The following is a 15,706-nucleotide window of genomic DNA, read 5'->3' on the forward strand; positions in this document are numbered from 1 at the left end:
CGGTTTCTCAGACGAATATGCAGCAAAACGATGTATGATTGATGTTTGAATATAAGGAAAAAATGCAAGGCTGAAACAAGCATTATTAAGAAAGTTGTGTTAACACACTAAGTATGGGTATTTGTTTACACCTGCGGAATGCTGGCAACGGGATTTGATAATTATGTACATATAGTTAAGACCTTAACATAGATTGCTATATAATATTCATATAATAACATAATAGTATCATTCCTTTCTTTCTGCCATTGAAATGAGGCTGGCGCAGAAGGTAAAAATACCCTACCCGTCCATAAGCATCAATCGACCAAACGGGTAGAAATACCTTTCCCGTCTTCATTCTGTAGAAAAGCTCAGTTGTCAGCTCTTCTTGGAGTTCTTTAATAAGCTCCTCCACATTCTCTAATTCCAACTTTCAGGGCACCGTGATGATGTCCTTTACCACTTGTGTCCTCAACTGCGTTTTAGTAGCAAGATGAAATATGATAGTCCGTTGTGAGAAGCGAGGTTCGTTGTGTGAGTCGCATAATGAATGAACAGAACGTTTGTTGTACGCAGCGTTGGTTATGCTAGGTATCACTGTATTTCAAATCCATGAAAGTGGTCAGGTCAGGAGTCGAAATTAACGACTGGTACATATGAGAAGGTGCACGAATGTGGAAGAGGCGAAGATTGTTTGCATAGATAGATTGGTGTGGAGTTCTATTCTCTCCGCCTACTGCTTCGAAGCAGCATGATGGTTAGTAATTTTTATTTTAGTTAAGTACCCTGTGCTTTATTATGTATCCAATTTTTTAAAAGGTTAATCCATTATCCCATTTGTTCAGTTTATTGCAGCATAAAATTTTTGTTTTGTTTCCCAAACCTTCCTATCATTCCCGTCACAACAAAAAATATTCATATGATTTATGAAACTGTTTGTTATTTTTTTTATCAACAAAATTGACATCAATTTTCTCTGTAAAATTAGCCGTGGGTTAATGTGAAAAGGTTGTCTCTTGAGTGAAGATTTTTCAGTATACATTCATTATTTTTTTTTATTTCATCATACTCATGATAAAGAATTACAATAATGTGTCCTCAATGCGTTTTCCCATGCCGAGGGCATATTTTACAAAAAATTATAAAACAAAATGAAGGAAAATCGTTTATTACATGCAGTCAAATACGACACGGTCATTTATTTCAGACCTACCGCCTTCCATTATCAATTTAAGAATAGCTCTTTCATACTAAGTTAAATTTTTAATGATTTTATGAATAATAGAAGCAGGTTGTACAACATTGTTGCATAGTAATCAAAATTATTTTGATCAAAAGAAATATTTGTTAGATTTTGTTTCACGTGTTCCTATGTTTTGGATCTTGTAGTTCTAAGTAGTACCATAAAGTAAGTTAATGGTAATTTATGTGATTTGCTGGGAAGTGTTTTATTGTTATAAACAAAGTATTTTATTAAAATTACAACAAGCAAACGACATCTACTATTCGATTGTAAAAACTTAAAAGGCAACCTTCGTATTTATCAAATTAACTTACTATCTCGTCGCTTTCCTGTGACTCTTAAATCACAATATTTTGAAGCAGATATTAAAATCTAAGGAACAACAATGCAATCAAAATCATTGAAAATGCAACATCAGCTGTCAAGAAGCACACTGTCCGCCATGAGCAATGTAAAGTATTGCGTGTGTTATTCTTACATGCAACGGATGTTACTGTCATTGCGGACTAAAAACTTGCTATTTCCTGTCACAGGTCAAAACAACAGCAGCAGGTTATTTATATAGATAAATCAAAACAAGCGCGTATTCGAATTCAAAGCTGCAGGTTTTTTGTTTTTGTTACATTTGTAATAAAAATAAACGAATTAAAAAAAATAAATAGGAAAATAAGAGGTATTACTGCATACCTTATCACTTACCCGATAGTATCACGGATTTTCTAATAAAACTAGAAGTACCTAGTTCATCACAAATAATAATTTCTGATTTCTGATGAGCAGACTATTTATGTTTAGGCTATGGTACGGCTGTCGACAATCTTTGGCTGTGGATAATCTTTGACAAAACCATAGAAAGTTAGCATTACTATTCTTCCGTGACATTTGTTGGATGTCGGTCGGCGGTGCAATCGAGAGCATAATATTAGATTAGTTTTATACTGTATCACAGTGATAGTTTTTAGTTTTTTTAAAGATTTTAAACCGCGTATAAACTCTGCGGAATGTTAAAATGATTTGTTCCCTCCAGATTGCACATCATTCGACAAATAAGGTACATACGTATTAAGTCACTTCCGAGATTAACATCGTTGGTACCAGATATAAACAACTTATATTTGTTTATGTCGTGTTCTGTATTGATTTCAGTTGTTGGAGGAGCTAAACCCTTGGTTCTGTCTGTAATTTAAGCATTTCTTGGCACGTGACTGAAATGTTATCCCTATATTATTTGATGATTCATTTTGAATAGCGATCGAGTTTGAATGACTTACGAGGTTGTTTTTCACTGAAACGATAATTTTCTTTTGTGGGCTTATCTGTACAATAGGATAATTTGTCTAGTTATACGCGTAGCCTCGTTGACATTCAAGTAAATTCGAGTCCATTACACTACATGGTAATTTGGAATGGCTGCACGTTCCCGCAGTTCCTTGACAAATGTGTCAGTGTTTGTTTATCTCTTTTTGTGTAATTTTTAACTTCGTTTGATTAATAAATCACAATATTCTAGATATAATTTTTACCATATAGTATTTCACCATCATGTGTCAATATCTAAGGTTAAAAGTATTGTTGCAAATACAGTCTTTCAAATATTTTATATACTTTATTTTCCTTATTGATGAAGTACATTACAGTATTTTCGAAAATTCATTTAATTTAGTGGGGATTTGTAAAAATTATATGTGAAAAATAAAAATCATATAAAAACGTTACTCGTTACTTGAAGAAAAAGTGTTGTGTCAAGAATTGACAATTTCTGTTTAATCGTTGAAATATGATAATTCACATCATCCGAAAGGATGTTTTAACTTGATGAACCTTGATCATCAAGTTAAAGCATGTTGTTGATTTCATAATTATGAGATGAGAAATATATTTATGATCATAATGTGTTTGAAAAGTAAAAGAAAAATTCCCAACCTACATTATTGTTGTACATACCCTCATGTGTCACTTGATGGGTCTATTTCACAACACTTTGCAAGACCTGGATTTCTTTATGGTAGTGGGTAGCTATGGTGCAGTGACTGCCCCATCACTGTGGTGATAAGCAACTCATCTTTATATTGGAATACATAATTACCTGATGTCTTCTCTACATAAAAGTATATTGTGTATCATTATGTGCATGATCAGTATTGTAGTATATTGAAATATTATAATATTATGTATAAAAACTTTGTATTCATATCTCGACTCAGATGAAGAAAAATATGGATGTCTGCGTATTTACACGGCTTACATCTTGTCATAGTCTGGTTTAAGTGTAACATTCACCTATTTTACCCACAAATAACAACCATACTACACAAATTTTGGAGGTTCAATATCCTTCATTTGACACATTTTACATGTTACTTCTCGGCACCATCTATTATTGAGTTTAGTCAGATTTTTAATTAACAAAGAACCAAAGGTGTCACATTTTAGTCACTTGTTGCCTCTTATATATATTTATTCCATAAATAAAATGTTTTTCCATTTTTAACCAAAAAATATTTCACAATTACTAGACAGACAGACTTGGATATACAAGATGGCACAAAAGTTGTGACCTGATGTTTTTTGGCTGTAATTTTTTTTATGGATGAAAAATTTTGGGTCACAACTCTTGTGTTGAGTTTAATCAGATTTTTAATTAACAGAGAACCAATGAAGGTGTCACATTTCAGTCACTGGCTGCTTTTTATATATATATATATTCCATAAATAAAATGTTTTTCCTTTTTTAACCAAAAAATATTTCACAATTACTAGACAGACAGACTTGGATATCCAAGATGGCACAAAAGTTGTGACCTTATGTTTTTTGGCTGTAATTTTTTTTATGGATGAAAATTTTTGGGTCACAACTTTTGTGCCACTTGTATTATGGTATGTGAGTTTAATACTTTGTAAAACAAGCATTATTTTGAGTACAATTATAATTGTCATAGAGTAGGTTCCTTCCTTAACCTCTTGAGAGCAACTGATTGCTGTACTACTATCATACATAAAACTGTTGCAATTAATTTTTGCCAACAATTATGGCCTTATTAGACATCTCAAGTTAGATAAATAAAATTGCTTTTGTAAATCTCCCTCTAAAGCCGGTGATTTGATAATTGATAGTTGGACGAGAATTGAGAAATTGAAATTTCAAGAAGATATTATGTTTACTAGGCACAATTTATTTTACGAGAGAGAAGAAAGATATGACATAGAGGGGAAAAATAGAGCTTTACATTCTGACGCCGCGGGGATAGAGTGAAAAAGATTGACATATACACAATGACACAAAGCGATAGAAAAAGATTATGTTATAGATATACATATTAGCAATACATTAACTCATTTATTTATTTATTTTTTCTTTTATGTACATTAAAATATACATCATATATTACATAAAATATATATATTATTAAGTTATTACATACACAGACACACACATACACATATATATACACACATGTGTATGCATACATATATGCCTGTGTATGGACAGATAGATAAAATAATCAGATAGAAAATAGCAAGTGGACATAACCCACAATTATTCCAGAAGTAATATTTTCTCCTTAAAGGCACCCTCGCCGATGTGAAAAAGGTCAATATGCAAGGAAATACGGTTAAGCAGGGATACTGCCCTCGCAATTGGCATTTCCATCGGCAGGTTGGTTCTACCATTGGTAGGATTGGGTGACAGAACAACCTAACCTCCCGAAATCTGAGATAGTTATCGGGAGCATAGAGATTGATTCTCTCCAGTACAACTGGGTTAACTGTCACACTGTATATAAACACTTAGGTATCACATATTGTATAAGTAATATTTATCATGGTGTTTTAACAAACCCAACGAATGAATAACCCGAAATCTGAGATAGTTATCGGGAACATAGAGATTGATTCTCTCCAGTACAACTGGGTTAACTGTCACACTGTATATAAACACTTAGGTATCACATATTGTATAAGTAATATTTATCATGGTGTTTTAACAAACCCAACGAATGAATAACAAAATCCTGAACTACAATAGATGCAATTTTGTCTTCTTATTTTGAAAATATCGAATCACGGACAAGTGCATTTTTTTACAAAAACGTGATCATTGACCATTTGATATCTTACTAGCTTAATATTGCCCTGAAAAAATCCCTAACGATTTTAAACTTGGAAGTATAATATATTGACTTGTCAAAAATGACTAACTGCATTGGTGTTTATTTTCTTGCCAAGCAATAGTGACCTAAATGACCCTCCTGAACATTTTACGTTTTGGTAGTTGGTCACTTTCTCCTGTATGACTACGATATGTCTCATATTTTAGTTACCACAAACTATCAATGACGGTGTAAATATTGAACAAACCTGATATTTTTTATGCAAATTTTATACTACTACAATTATTTTGAAATGCTCTCTTTCCCTGTCTCTCATACCAAATCTATCTTATTCTTTATATTTAAATGTTTTTTTATTGTGTTTTAAAATGCAACATTTTTTATTTACTTATTTCAGAAATAAAGATGTTAATCTCACAATATAAAGAGGGAGTTTCCCCTCCTGAATCTGAAGGGCATAGTTCCCAAAGGGATATGGCGGATGATTTTGCAGGTGCGTATTTCTTGTTTATTTAATTATTATTTTGTTTGCCGATTTTTTACAAACTTGCAATGTTACGATTTATTTAATATATTTTTTTAGTTTATTCATATTTTAGGTTAATATGCCTGTAACAATGCTTACAAAAATATGTTACAATAAAAATCATCACTTACATTAATCATCACTATCACTAACAATAGATTTTCAAAACAATATATATATAAATATAAAACCCTTATCCGCACCCCAGTGGTGCATAGGGCACTGTGTCATATAAGCGCAGTGTTATCTTGATCGTTTACACATGAAGGAAAGGTGATCAGCCCTCAGCTTCAGGTACCAGTCCAGGGTAATATTACATAAACATGACTGAAAAAATCACTTATATTTATTTTACCCCCCTTGGGAATCGAACCCGGGACCTCCGGAACGGTAGCCGAGCGTGCTGACCATTACACTTTGATATCTGGCGCTGTCCTAGCTGCCGGTCCTGTTTTTACCCCGCTCCGGAAAAAAAATCATTTGTTCTGGACTCTCTGGTTCTTTTAATTTATATTTTACATAATAATTATCTTTATAACATTAGCCTCAGTTTGAGTGAAAAAAAATAATAGTTTTGCTTGTAAAAAACTGTGTTTTGTGAAGAATTATCGAAAATATTAACTTTATCTTTGTCAATATTCAACAAATGTGTTAAAAGTGCGTTCGATGGTTATGCGATTCCCAGACCCGAGCCGGATACACCACGTGTGACCAGTAATTTGACGCTCGACGGACCCAAAGGAAAGTAATCCATCAATATAACTTTTATTACTGTTTTGTCCAAAAATGAACAATGCTTTGACTTTATTTTGTCCATGCCATTTAAGTAAATTGCTTAAAACGTCGGGATATGTGTATGGAGGATAGTAAATCTAGGATTGTTTACACAGTAGAGAACCTTCTACAGTTTCAGAATCACACCGCAATTAATAAATTTAATAGAAGTAACATACTTAAACATAATTTAAATTCAAATAATCTTTATCAGGAAAGATACATCCGGAAAAAAAGATACAGAGGATGTCGCGGAGGCAGAAAGCATAAAGATCTACCGGAAATCTTAGATACTGTAGGCATTGAAAGTCAAGGAAATGCGAAGCCAAATAGGCATGTAGGTATAGCATATCCAGTCTCGATTGGTACATGGAACGCTCGCTCAATTAATAATAAGATCGATGACATCTGTGATATAGTAGCGGACTATAAAATAGATGTTTTGGCTATTACTGAAACGTGGCATGAAGATAGCAACTCTGTCACCATTAAACAGCTCCGTAGCAGAGGTTTTAATATTATTGAGCGGGCGCGCAGGTCCGAAGATTGTAAAAAACGTGACGATCTTTCGTGGACAAATCATGGCGGAATAGTTATACTTACAAACAATAATTTTAAACTAATGAATATAAGACTACCTTTGTTCTCGAGTTTCGAATCCATTTGTTGCAGAATAACAGTAGGAAGTAAAAATTTTACTCTCATAACAATTTATCGGCCCGGCTCTAAGGCACCGACTACTAAATTTTTTTCAGAAATAAAATCCCTGTTAGAATGGGCGGTTACTCGCACAGAATTATTAATTATAACTGGAGACATAAATATTCGTTTCGACCGTGAAACAGATTCAGCGACCAAACGCTTTAATGTACTTCTGAGTGATTTTGATTGTCTTCAAGAAGTAAACACCTCAACTCATAACGCAGGAGGTATATTGGATGTTATAATACGACGCAAATGTGATGAACATATTGCAGTCAATGTAACAGACATCGGACTGTCAGATCACAAACTAGTACATGGCGAAATCAATATCGGCAAACCCACCCCTATCTACAGATCCTTCACATCACGGTCGTGGAGGAAACTAGATATTAATAAATTTAAGACCGATATCTCGAACTCCTTAATTGGTCTGGATACTGATCGTAGTTCCAAGAATGTCGACCAGCTGGCTGATTTGTACAATGGTGTACTTTTCAGCTTGATAGACAAACATGCGCCTTTAACCACGAAAACCGTTCGTAAAAGGAAATCAGATGCATGGTTTGACGAGGAATGTCGACATGGAAAACAAAAACTACGGCGTTTTGAGCGTAAATATAGAAAGACGCTATTAGTTTCAGATCGCTTAAAGTGGCTCGAAGCACAAACCACTAATAGATTTTTGATTCAATCAAAACAATCTGCATATTGGTGTTCGAGAATTAGAGAACATAAGTCGTCTCCGAAACTCCTGTGGCAAAGTCTGCAATCTGTCCGCGGAGATTGTGAACTTAAAATCAACACACAAGCCACTGCTTCCGAATTCGCTATTTTTTTCAAAAATAAAATCGAAAATATTCGGAAAGCAACATCATTGGTTAAAAATCCAACAATTTCCTGTAATGCCTTGCAGTATCTGAAATTTTTCGAGTCCACAAATATAAGTGAGGTAACAAAACTTATTAATGCTTTGCCCAATAAACAGTGTTTACTGGACCCACTACCGACATGGCTTTTGAAAGAATGTGTTAACGAGATTGCTCCATTTATAAGAGATCTTATAAACATGTCTCTGGAGAAAAGCATTGTTCCAAGGGCCATGAAAAAGGCAAACGTTACACCACTAATAAAAAATTCTCAGATGGACTCCGAGGACCTTTCAAGCTACCGCCCAATTTCCAACCTTCCTGTCATATCAAAAATAATAGAGAAAATTGTTGCCCATAGACTGACAACGTATGTTGAAAATAGCAAGTTGTTTTCAGAGAGGCAATCGGCATACAGGCGATACCACTCTACAGAGACAGGCGTAGTGAGAGTACTGTCTGATATAATAACTGCTGTGGATGCTGGTGACCTTGTTTTGGTTTCCTTTTTGGATATGAGTGCTGCTTTCGACACGGTTGATCACAATATTCTGCTGGAACGCTTAAGGAAGACATACGGCATCTGTGATAAAGCACTTGCATGGTTTTGCTCATACCTTCGAGAACGTGAATATTCAGTCATTTTTCAAAAAGTTAAATCCCCTTATCATTCCGTCTCTACTGGTGTACCCCAGGGATCAGTCCTAGGTCCTCTTCTATACCTTCTATATACGAAAGACATAGAAAATATTATAAAGTCACACGGATTGTGGTCTCACTGCTATGCGGATGACACTCAAATTTATTTTTATTGTAGGCCGGAGGAAAAATATAAACTTGTTGACTCTATTAATAAGTGCATTGAGAGAATAGGAGAATGGATGGCTGAAAACAGATTGACGTTAAACCCGTCCAAAACGGAACATCTCTGGATAGCCACACCTAAACGACAGAATTTGATTGATAACACGACACCACTCAATCCAAAGAGTACAACTACACCGGCCGTCAAACTGCTCGGCGTGTTCTTAGATTCTGATCTCTCCCTTGAGACTCAAATAAGCAAAACAACAAGTACATGTTTTTATCAGCTAAGGCAAATTAAAAGCATTCGCAAGAATCTGCCAGTTGATGCTGCCCGTCAATTAATAAATGCATTTGTAATATCGAGAGTAGATTATTGTAACGGTATATACACGGGTCTACCAAACAATAAAATGACTCGACTGCAATCAGTGTTAAACGCAGCAGCGAGACTAATTTTTGGAATTTCTAAATTCAGTCACATCACCCCACTACTTCACAAACTCCACTGGTTACGCTTTCCCGAAAGGGTTGAGTATAAACTCTGCCTACTCATGTATAAATCAATACACAATATGGCTCCAGAGTATCTTAAGGAGCTGTGTATTCCAGATGAATTGGTTGATAGACGTCTCACACTTCGATCAGCTACAACATCTGCAATGGGCAAAGTAATCTTACCAGCTCGCAACCAACGCACTAAATTTGGCGAGCGTGCCTTTGCTGTTGCAGGACCGACGGCGTGGAATGCTCTTCCACCAATGGTTAGAAATAGTGAGAGTGAGATGATCTTTAGAAAAAGACTAAAGACACATTTGTTTGCTAAATCATTTCCACCATAATATTTTCCCCAATTCATTCACCGTGAAGCGCCCTTGAGGTATTTTTTTACGAAAATGGCGCTATATAAGTTATCCAAATTTATTATTATTATTACACTACGGAGGCGGACAAAACAATTTGTCACATAAATGACTGTTACATACTAGAAAAAAAATCCATATAGTGCAATAAAAATGAACTTTATCTAAACTCGCGAAAATGCCAAATCGTGAGATTCTACAAATACAAGAAACCACTACTATTTAATGACTCAATCAACAAAGTATACCTAGAATCGGTATTAGAAATAGATTATCTAGGTACATGTAAACTTTATAAAATAAAACAACTTTGTTGTAACCACTTTTTTATTATTACTACACTTTAACCTACCGGTTTCGACAAGAACCTTGTCATCATCAGGGTTTATTGAATTCTAAAACATAAAAAACATTAAAACACTCATATTTAATTACATTCCCTTACCAAAAACTTCCAAACACTCCATAAAAAATCCTAAATGTTATTTTTATTATGTACTGTGTATGAAATCAATAATATATCTAGGTATAGCCTCAACACCAAAATCAGCTTTCTATTGCACATAAACAAAAGTATGAGAATGCTCGGTTTCATAAAAAGAATTACTAAAGACTTTGACATTATAAATACACTAAAATTCCTGTATTGTCAGTAGATATGTTTTTAAAATAAATCAAACATAATAGCCATGACAATTGTCCCCTTGTTCATATCTATATGGTGTTGATCACCCTTAAAAAGGAATGTTCCACTGATTTTTAGATCCATAAGGGAAGGTTTATTTATATTTTATTAGTTGCCTCTTTTAAAATTCATAATTGACCTAGTAAAAATATATTTAAACGATTCACACCGGGCCTTACATTAAAATTTGTTTTGATTTTCCTTGTATCTTCATTTTTAATTTTATCCATCAGACTTGAACCAAGCATGGATCTTTCCATGGATCGCTGTGTGCATTAATTATTAACTCATACCACTCTGTAGGCCAGACATTCTGGCCCGTATGATTCTAGTAGGCAGCTCCGTGGGCCACAATGTCTGGCCCACAGCAGGTATAACTTTAATCACTGATTTCCCCATCACTCAAGTATATTCTACCAAAAAATATTTCAGATAAATACAGTTAATCTTAATTAACATGGTCATACGAATTGCCAGACAGTGTCCCAAAATTAGGGAACCAAAATATTTATTTTAATGGTAGAAAAACAACGCATTTTTTTTATTAGAGTAGCTCGGCTGTCCAAACTCAAAACACAGTAAGGGACATGTTGTTTGTAGTACGTTTTTTTTGTTGCATTTTTGGACTAAGTAGATTCTACTTAGACCAAAAATGCAAAAAAAACGTACTATAAAAAAAATGTTCCTTACTGTGTTTTAAGTTTGGACAGCCGAGCTGATCAGTTATGAGAAAAAATGGTCAGAGTGGAAAAAGTTAAAAATGTTCAATGAATTAAGCAAATGTACTCTCTGAAAGCTCCGGCTACATTTGCCTAATATTCTCAGGTGTGGTACAGAAATCCTCGCTTTCTATTGCCCATGTAAATGCGAATGTACTTCATAAATTATTCTTTCAGTTCGCGAAGATTTGTCTTCGACAGTATCTAGCGAGACAGATTCAGAGTCAACTATAGTATTATCATCCGGTCACCCGTCAATATCCGAGAGTCACTCGGGCTCAGAAGTCCACAGCGACTCGACCGGCACTTTGGTGCCGTCGCAAAACACCAGAACGACAAAATGCTTGAACGACGAGTGGGCCGGTTCGCACTTCAACTCCGACCTGAGCGGGATGGTGTGTAACATCCCGACCAGAGGGACGATGCTCCCGTGGGGAGTGCACAAGGAGCGGCCCAGCCATCCCCAGGCTGCGGTGGACACAGACCTGCGACCGGGAGAGTTTGTGATGAGGACTCTCTTCGTGGAGTTCACGATCCAGGCTGAACGGAAGATGGAGATTGTGATGGCTGAACCGCTGGTAATTCTTTTTTTCTTCTATTATATACAGTGATATCCAATGTCCGCATCTGTAGTGTGATCGTTAGCACGCTCGGCTACCATACTGGAGGTCCCGGGTTCGATTCCCAGGAGGGGTAAAATAAATGAAAGTGATTTTTCACTCTAATATTTGTTCAGTATCACTGGTACCTGAAGTGAGGTAGGGTAGCATCTATGCGGTTTGAGTTATTCACCAATTTTTATTTTTTACTTTAATGGCATTATATAAATTTTTAAAATACTATTGAATGTGAAAATATGTAGAACGGTGAAAAATTTATGAGGCGAATGTAGTTAGAAAAAGGAGCAGAGAAAGACCGAGGAAAACTTGGTATGATCAGGTATGTCAAATACTCGAAGCGTTCATGTCAGGAGTCATAATCGGCGTAATAATGATAAATTGTTGTTTTACCATCTTTCCTAGTGAATTGTCTCATTCATATTTATTGTTTTCAGGAGAAGCCATTATGCAAGACCTTACAAAGAGGAGAAGATCCTCAATTGGACCAAATCCTTTGTGCCTTTGGGACGGTGGCGGAGCACTGCCTGCCGTCCTTACTCAGAGCCCTGTTCGGTTGGTTGGAGCGCCAGATGCAGCATTCCCTGCATGTCAGCGACCAAACCAAGAAGCCACAGCAGGAGAAAAATAAAAGGTAAACAAGTACCTACTTTTGCACAAATACAATTAACACTTTATTGTAGGGTGGTTTTGTCATCAACCCTAACCCCAATATTTTCAAATACTTCATTGTTTTTCGACTTCTCTTGCACTTTACCAAAAGTAAGTAAATAGAATGCTTTTAAGAGTTTCCTGCAAACGTGTTAAAAGTATTTTGGTTTTTTGTCCTAAGATTAACCGTGAGAAAGAATTATCTTTTTATCTTTTCCGTTTGGCTAGACTGAGCCACAGAAACGCGTGGTTGGGTACATCTAGTTAGTAATATATAAATATATGAGTAAAAGACTCGATTGATAATTTTTCACCTAGTGAAACAATAGACACCGATGATGTCATTCTAACCAGTTTATGCTTGTTTGTACTTGCATAAACTTAAGTCAGTTTATGTGATATATGTCTTGACAACTTAATGTGTAATTATTACTATGTGCTTGTAGTTATAGTGGATTTGTTTTCCAGTTTGATGTACATAGTATCCGGAAGTGCCCCGGTGGCGGAGACCATCGAGCGTACTCCGGAGGAACTTCAAGCCGAGAGGAGGGACCTGGCCGTGGAGTTCCTGTTCTGCTTGGGACTAATCGAGGTCCTGAAGCAGCTGCCATTTCACCCAGGACATGAAGATCTCGTGCAATATATCGAGAATTTAGCCTTCAAACACTTCAACTACAAAGAAGGGTATGTGTTTCGAAATAAATGCCTTCTAGATTCTGTATTTGAAAGTCTACAATTCTATATATAATAATTGTTATCTTTTCTAGCATTCAATCCAGTCCGAATGCTATCAACATTCACATAATAGCTGATCTTTATGCAGAAGTAATTGGAGTACTGGCGCAGTCAAGGTTTATGGCTGTACGCAAGAGATTTACTTTTGAGCTCAAGGTATAGAATTTTCAAAATATATTTTTTACGTCTTTAAATTTGATGTACATTCCATTGCTAAACCAGGTTCTATTTCTAGGAATTGAAGAGTCGCGAGCCTTCTACACACACCTCACTGAGTATCATCACACTTTTGATGGGAATGAAATTCTTTCGTGTGAAAATGGTACCGATCGAAGAATTTGAAGCATCCTTCCAGTTTTTACAGGAGTGTGCCCAATACTTTCTAGACGTAAAAGACAAAGATGTAAAACATGCCCTTGCCGGTCTGTTTGTCGAAATACTAGTACCTGTTGCGGCTGTGAGTATTTATTTTTTCTCTAGTCGGGCTGTTGATTTATGTTGGTACATTTAACCTTGCTTTACAACTTACTTTCTCCTTTTAGTCTGTCAAAAACGAAGTCAACGTGCCATGCTTGAAGAATTTTGTGGAAATGTTGTATAGTCAAACTGTGGACTATAGCATTAAGTCAAAGCACAGATTGGCTCTGTTTCCCTTGGTGACGTGCCTCCTGTGCGTGTCTCAGAAGACATTCTTCCTCGCCAATTGGTACTACTTCCTGGCTATGTGCCTACACAACTTGAAGAACAGAGACCCTAAAATGTGCAGAGTCGCTCTCGGTGAGTTAACTCCTCGTGCATATATAACAATTTGACACATTTATTATGCCTTGGGTTTCTAATAAGCGCTTTCTTCTTCTAGAATCTCTTTATCGCCTTTTATGGGTCTACATGATAAGAATCAAATGCGAAAGCAACTCGGCTACACAGTCGCGTCTGCAGAGCATCGTTAACTCTCTGTTCCCTAAAGGATCAAAGGGTGTTGTTCCGAGAGATACTCCATTGAACATATTTGTCAAAATCATCCAGTTCATAGCTCAAGAGAGGCTAGATTTTGCAATGAGGGAAATAGTGTTCGACCTTCTGATGGTTGGTCGTCCAATCAAAATGATTTTGACCCCCGAAAGGATGTCTATTGGCCTACGAGCCTTTCTCGTAGTAGCGGACAGTCTGCAGCAGAAGGAAGGTGAACCGCCAATGCCCAGAACAACGGGCACGATGCCTTCCGGAAACACTCTTCGCATAAAGAAGACTTTCTTGAACAAAGTCCTCACTGATGAAACCGCTCGTTCCATCGGGATGAGCGCTTACTTTCCTTACGTGAGGAGAATCCTCGTTGACATCCTGAGGGCTTTAGACTTGCACTATGGACGTCCCCTCATCATGACAAATTCTCAAAACATAACTAAAGAGCAGGAAATCAATACTGGCGACAGAAAACCACGGATAGACTTGTTTCGCACGTGCGTTGCTGCAGTACCACGGTGAGAAACTTTCAGCTACATTAAATTTTACACACATTTATTCATGTAAAAAAGTCGCTAAGTAAGAATTGCGTTTCCAGGTTGATCCCCGATGGCATGAGTGGAGTAGAGTTGGTTGAGATGTTGTCAAGACTGACAGTACACATGGATGAAGAGCTGAGAGGTTTGGCTTACCAAAGCTTGCAGACTCTCGTTGTAGACTTTCCCGATTGGCGGCAAGATGTGTTGGGTGGATTCACACAATTCTTGGCCAAGGAAGTTCAGGTAATTACTCGAGATATAAATGTCCTAAATATAAAAATAATAATTGTTTCAATTTATTCACTCTTTATTTTGAATGGCATTCTTTCTGTAACACATTTCGGACGGGTGTTTTTTACGCCTGCGGACGACTGCTGGCAACGGGATTTGATAATTATGTACACATAGTTAAGACCTTAACAAAATGATTACATAATATTCATATAAAAACATCAAATATGTAATTCCTTCTTTTCTGACTTTGAAATGAGGCTGGCGCAGAAGTTAAAAATACCCTTCCCGTTATTAAACATCAATGGACCGAACGGGTAGAAATACCTTTCCTGTCTGAAGTGTGTTAATTATATAATGACCATCGTAATTTTCATACATATTTGAGGTGAAATGAGGTCTCCTGCACAAAACAGCTTTATATGTTTAACTTTTATTGCAGGATACGTTTCCACAACTGGTGGATAACGGTTTGCGTATGCTGTTACAACTGGTGACAAGCTGGAAGAACAGTCTGACAGCTTCTGCGGTCGGCGTGCCGGTCCCATTAGATCCGGCAGCTGGTGTCGTCAGAGTGGTCGAGGCTCTAGCACTGTCCATGCTGTGCCAGTGCAGACTGTACCCGAGAAAACTGGCCGTACACATTCTTAGGTAAATATATATATATATATATTTTCATTTTTATCATATT

The 15,706-nt window shown here is 36.2% G+C and overlaps 1 protein-coding gene across 2 annotated transcripts in view; it reads left to right on the forward strand.

The window, feature by feature from the left end:
* The first annotated feature begins 2,102 nt into the window (after positions 1-2,102).
* The window catches only part of fry (microtubule binding protein furry), a 66,140-nt gene continuing 52,536 nt past the window's right edge, over positions 2,103-15,706 (forward strand). Inside the window, exons 1-11 of one of the 2 annotated variants that reach the window (XM_088260884.1) lie at positions 2,103-2,276; positions 5,735-5,830; positions 11,457-11,857; positions 12,334-12,530; positions 13,016-13,231; positions 13,315-13,438; positions 13,518-13,739; positions 13,825-14,059; positions 14,142-14,763; positions 14,844-15,027; positions 15,458-15,666. In XM_088260884.1, coding sequence (XP_088117010.1) covers positions 5,743-5,830; positions 11,457-11,857; positions 12,334-12,530; positions 13,016-13,231; positions 13,315-13,438; positions 13,518-13,739; positions 13,825-14,059; positions 14,142-14,763; positions 14,844-15,027; positions 15,458-15,666 — 2,498 coding nt within the window. In that variant the 5' untranslated portion in view covers positions 2,103-2,276; positions 5,735-5,742. The remainder of the gene's footprint in view (positions 2,277-5,734; positions 5,831-11,456; positions 11,858-12,333; positions 12,531-13,015; positions 13,232-13,314; positions 13,439-13,517; positions 13,740-13,824; positions 14,060-14,141; positions 14,764-14,843; positions 15,028-15,457; positions 15,667-15,706) is intronic. The other variant, XM_088260885.1, reaches the window with a different exon arrangement.

Source organism: Brachycentrus maculatus, unplaced genomic scaffold, assembly GCF_059751285.1.
Source record: "Brachycentrus maculatus isolate JH-2025_06_01 unplaced genomic scaffold, ASM5975128v1 h1tg000144l, whole genome shotgun sequence".
Taxonomy (NCBI): Eukaryota; Metazoa; Arthropoda; class Insecta; order Trichoptera; family Brachycentridae; genus Brachycentrus; species Brachycentrus maculatus.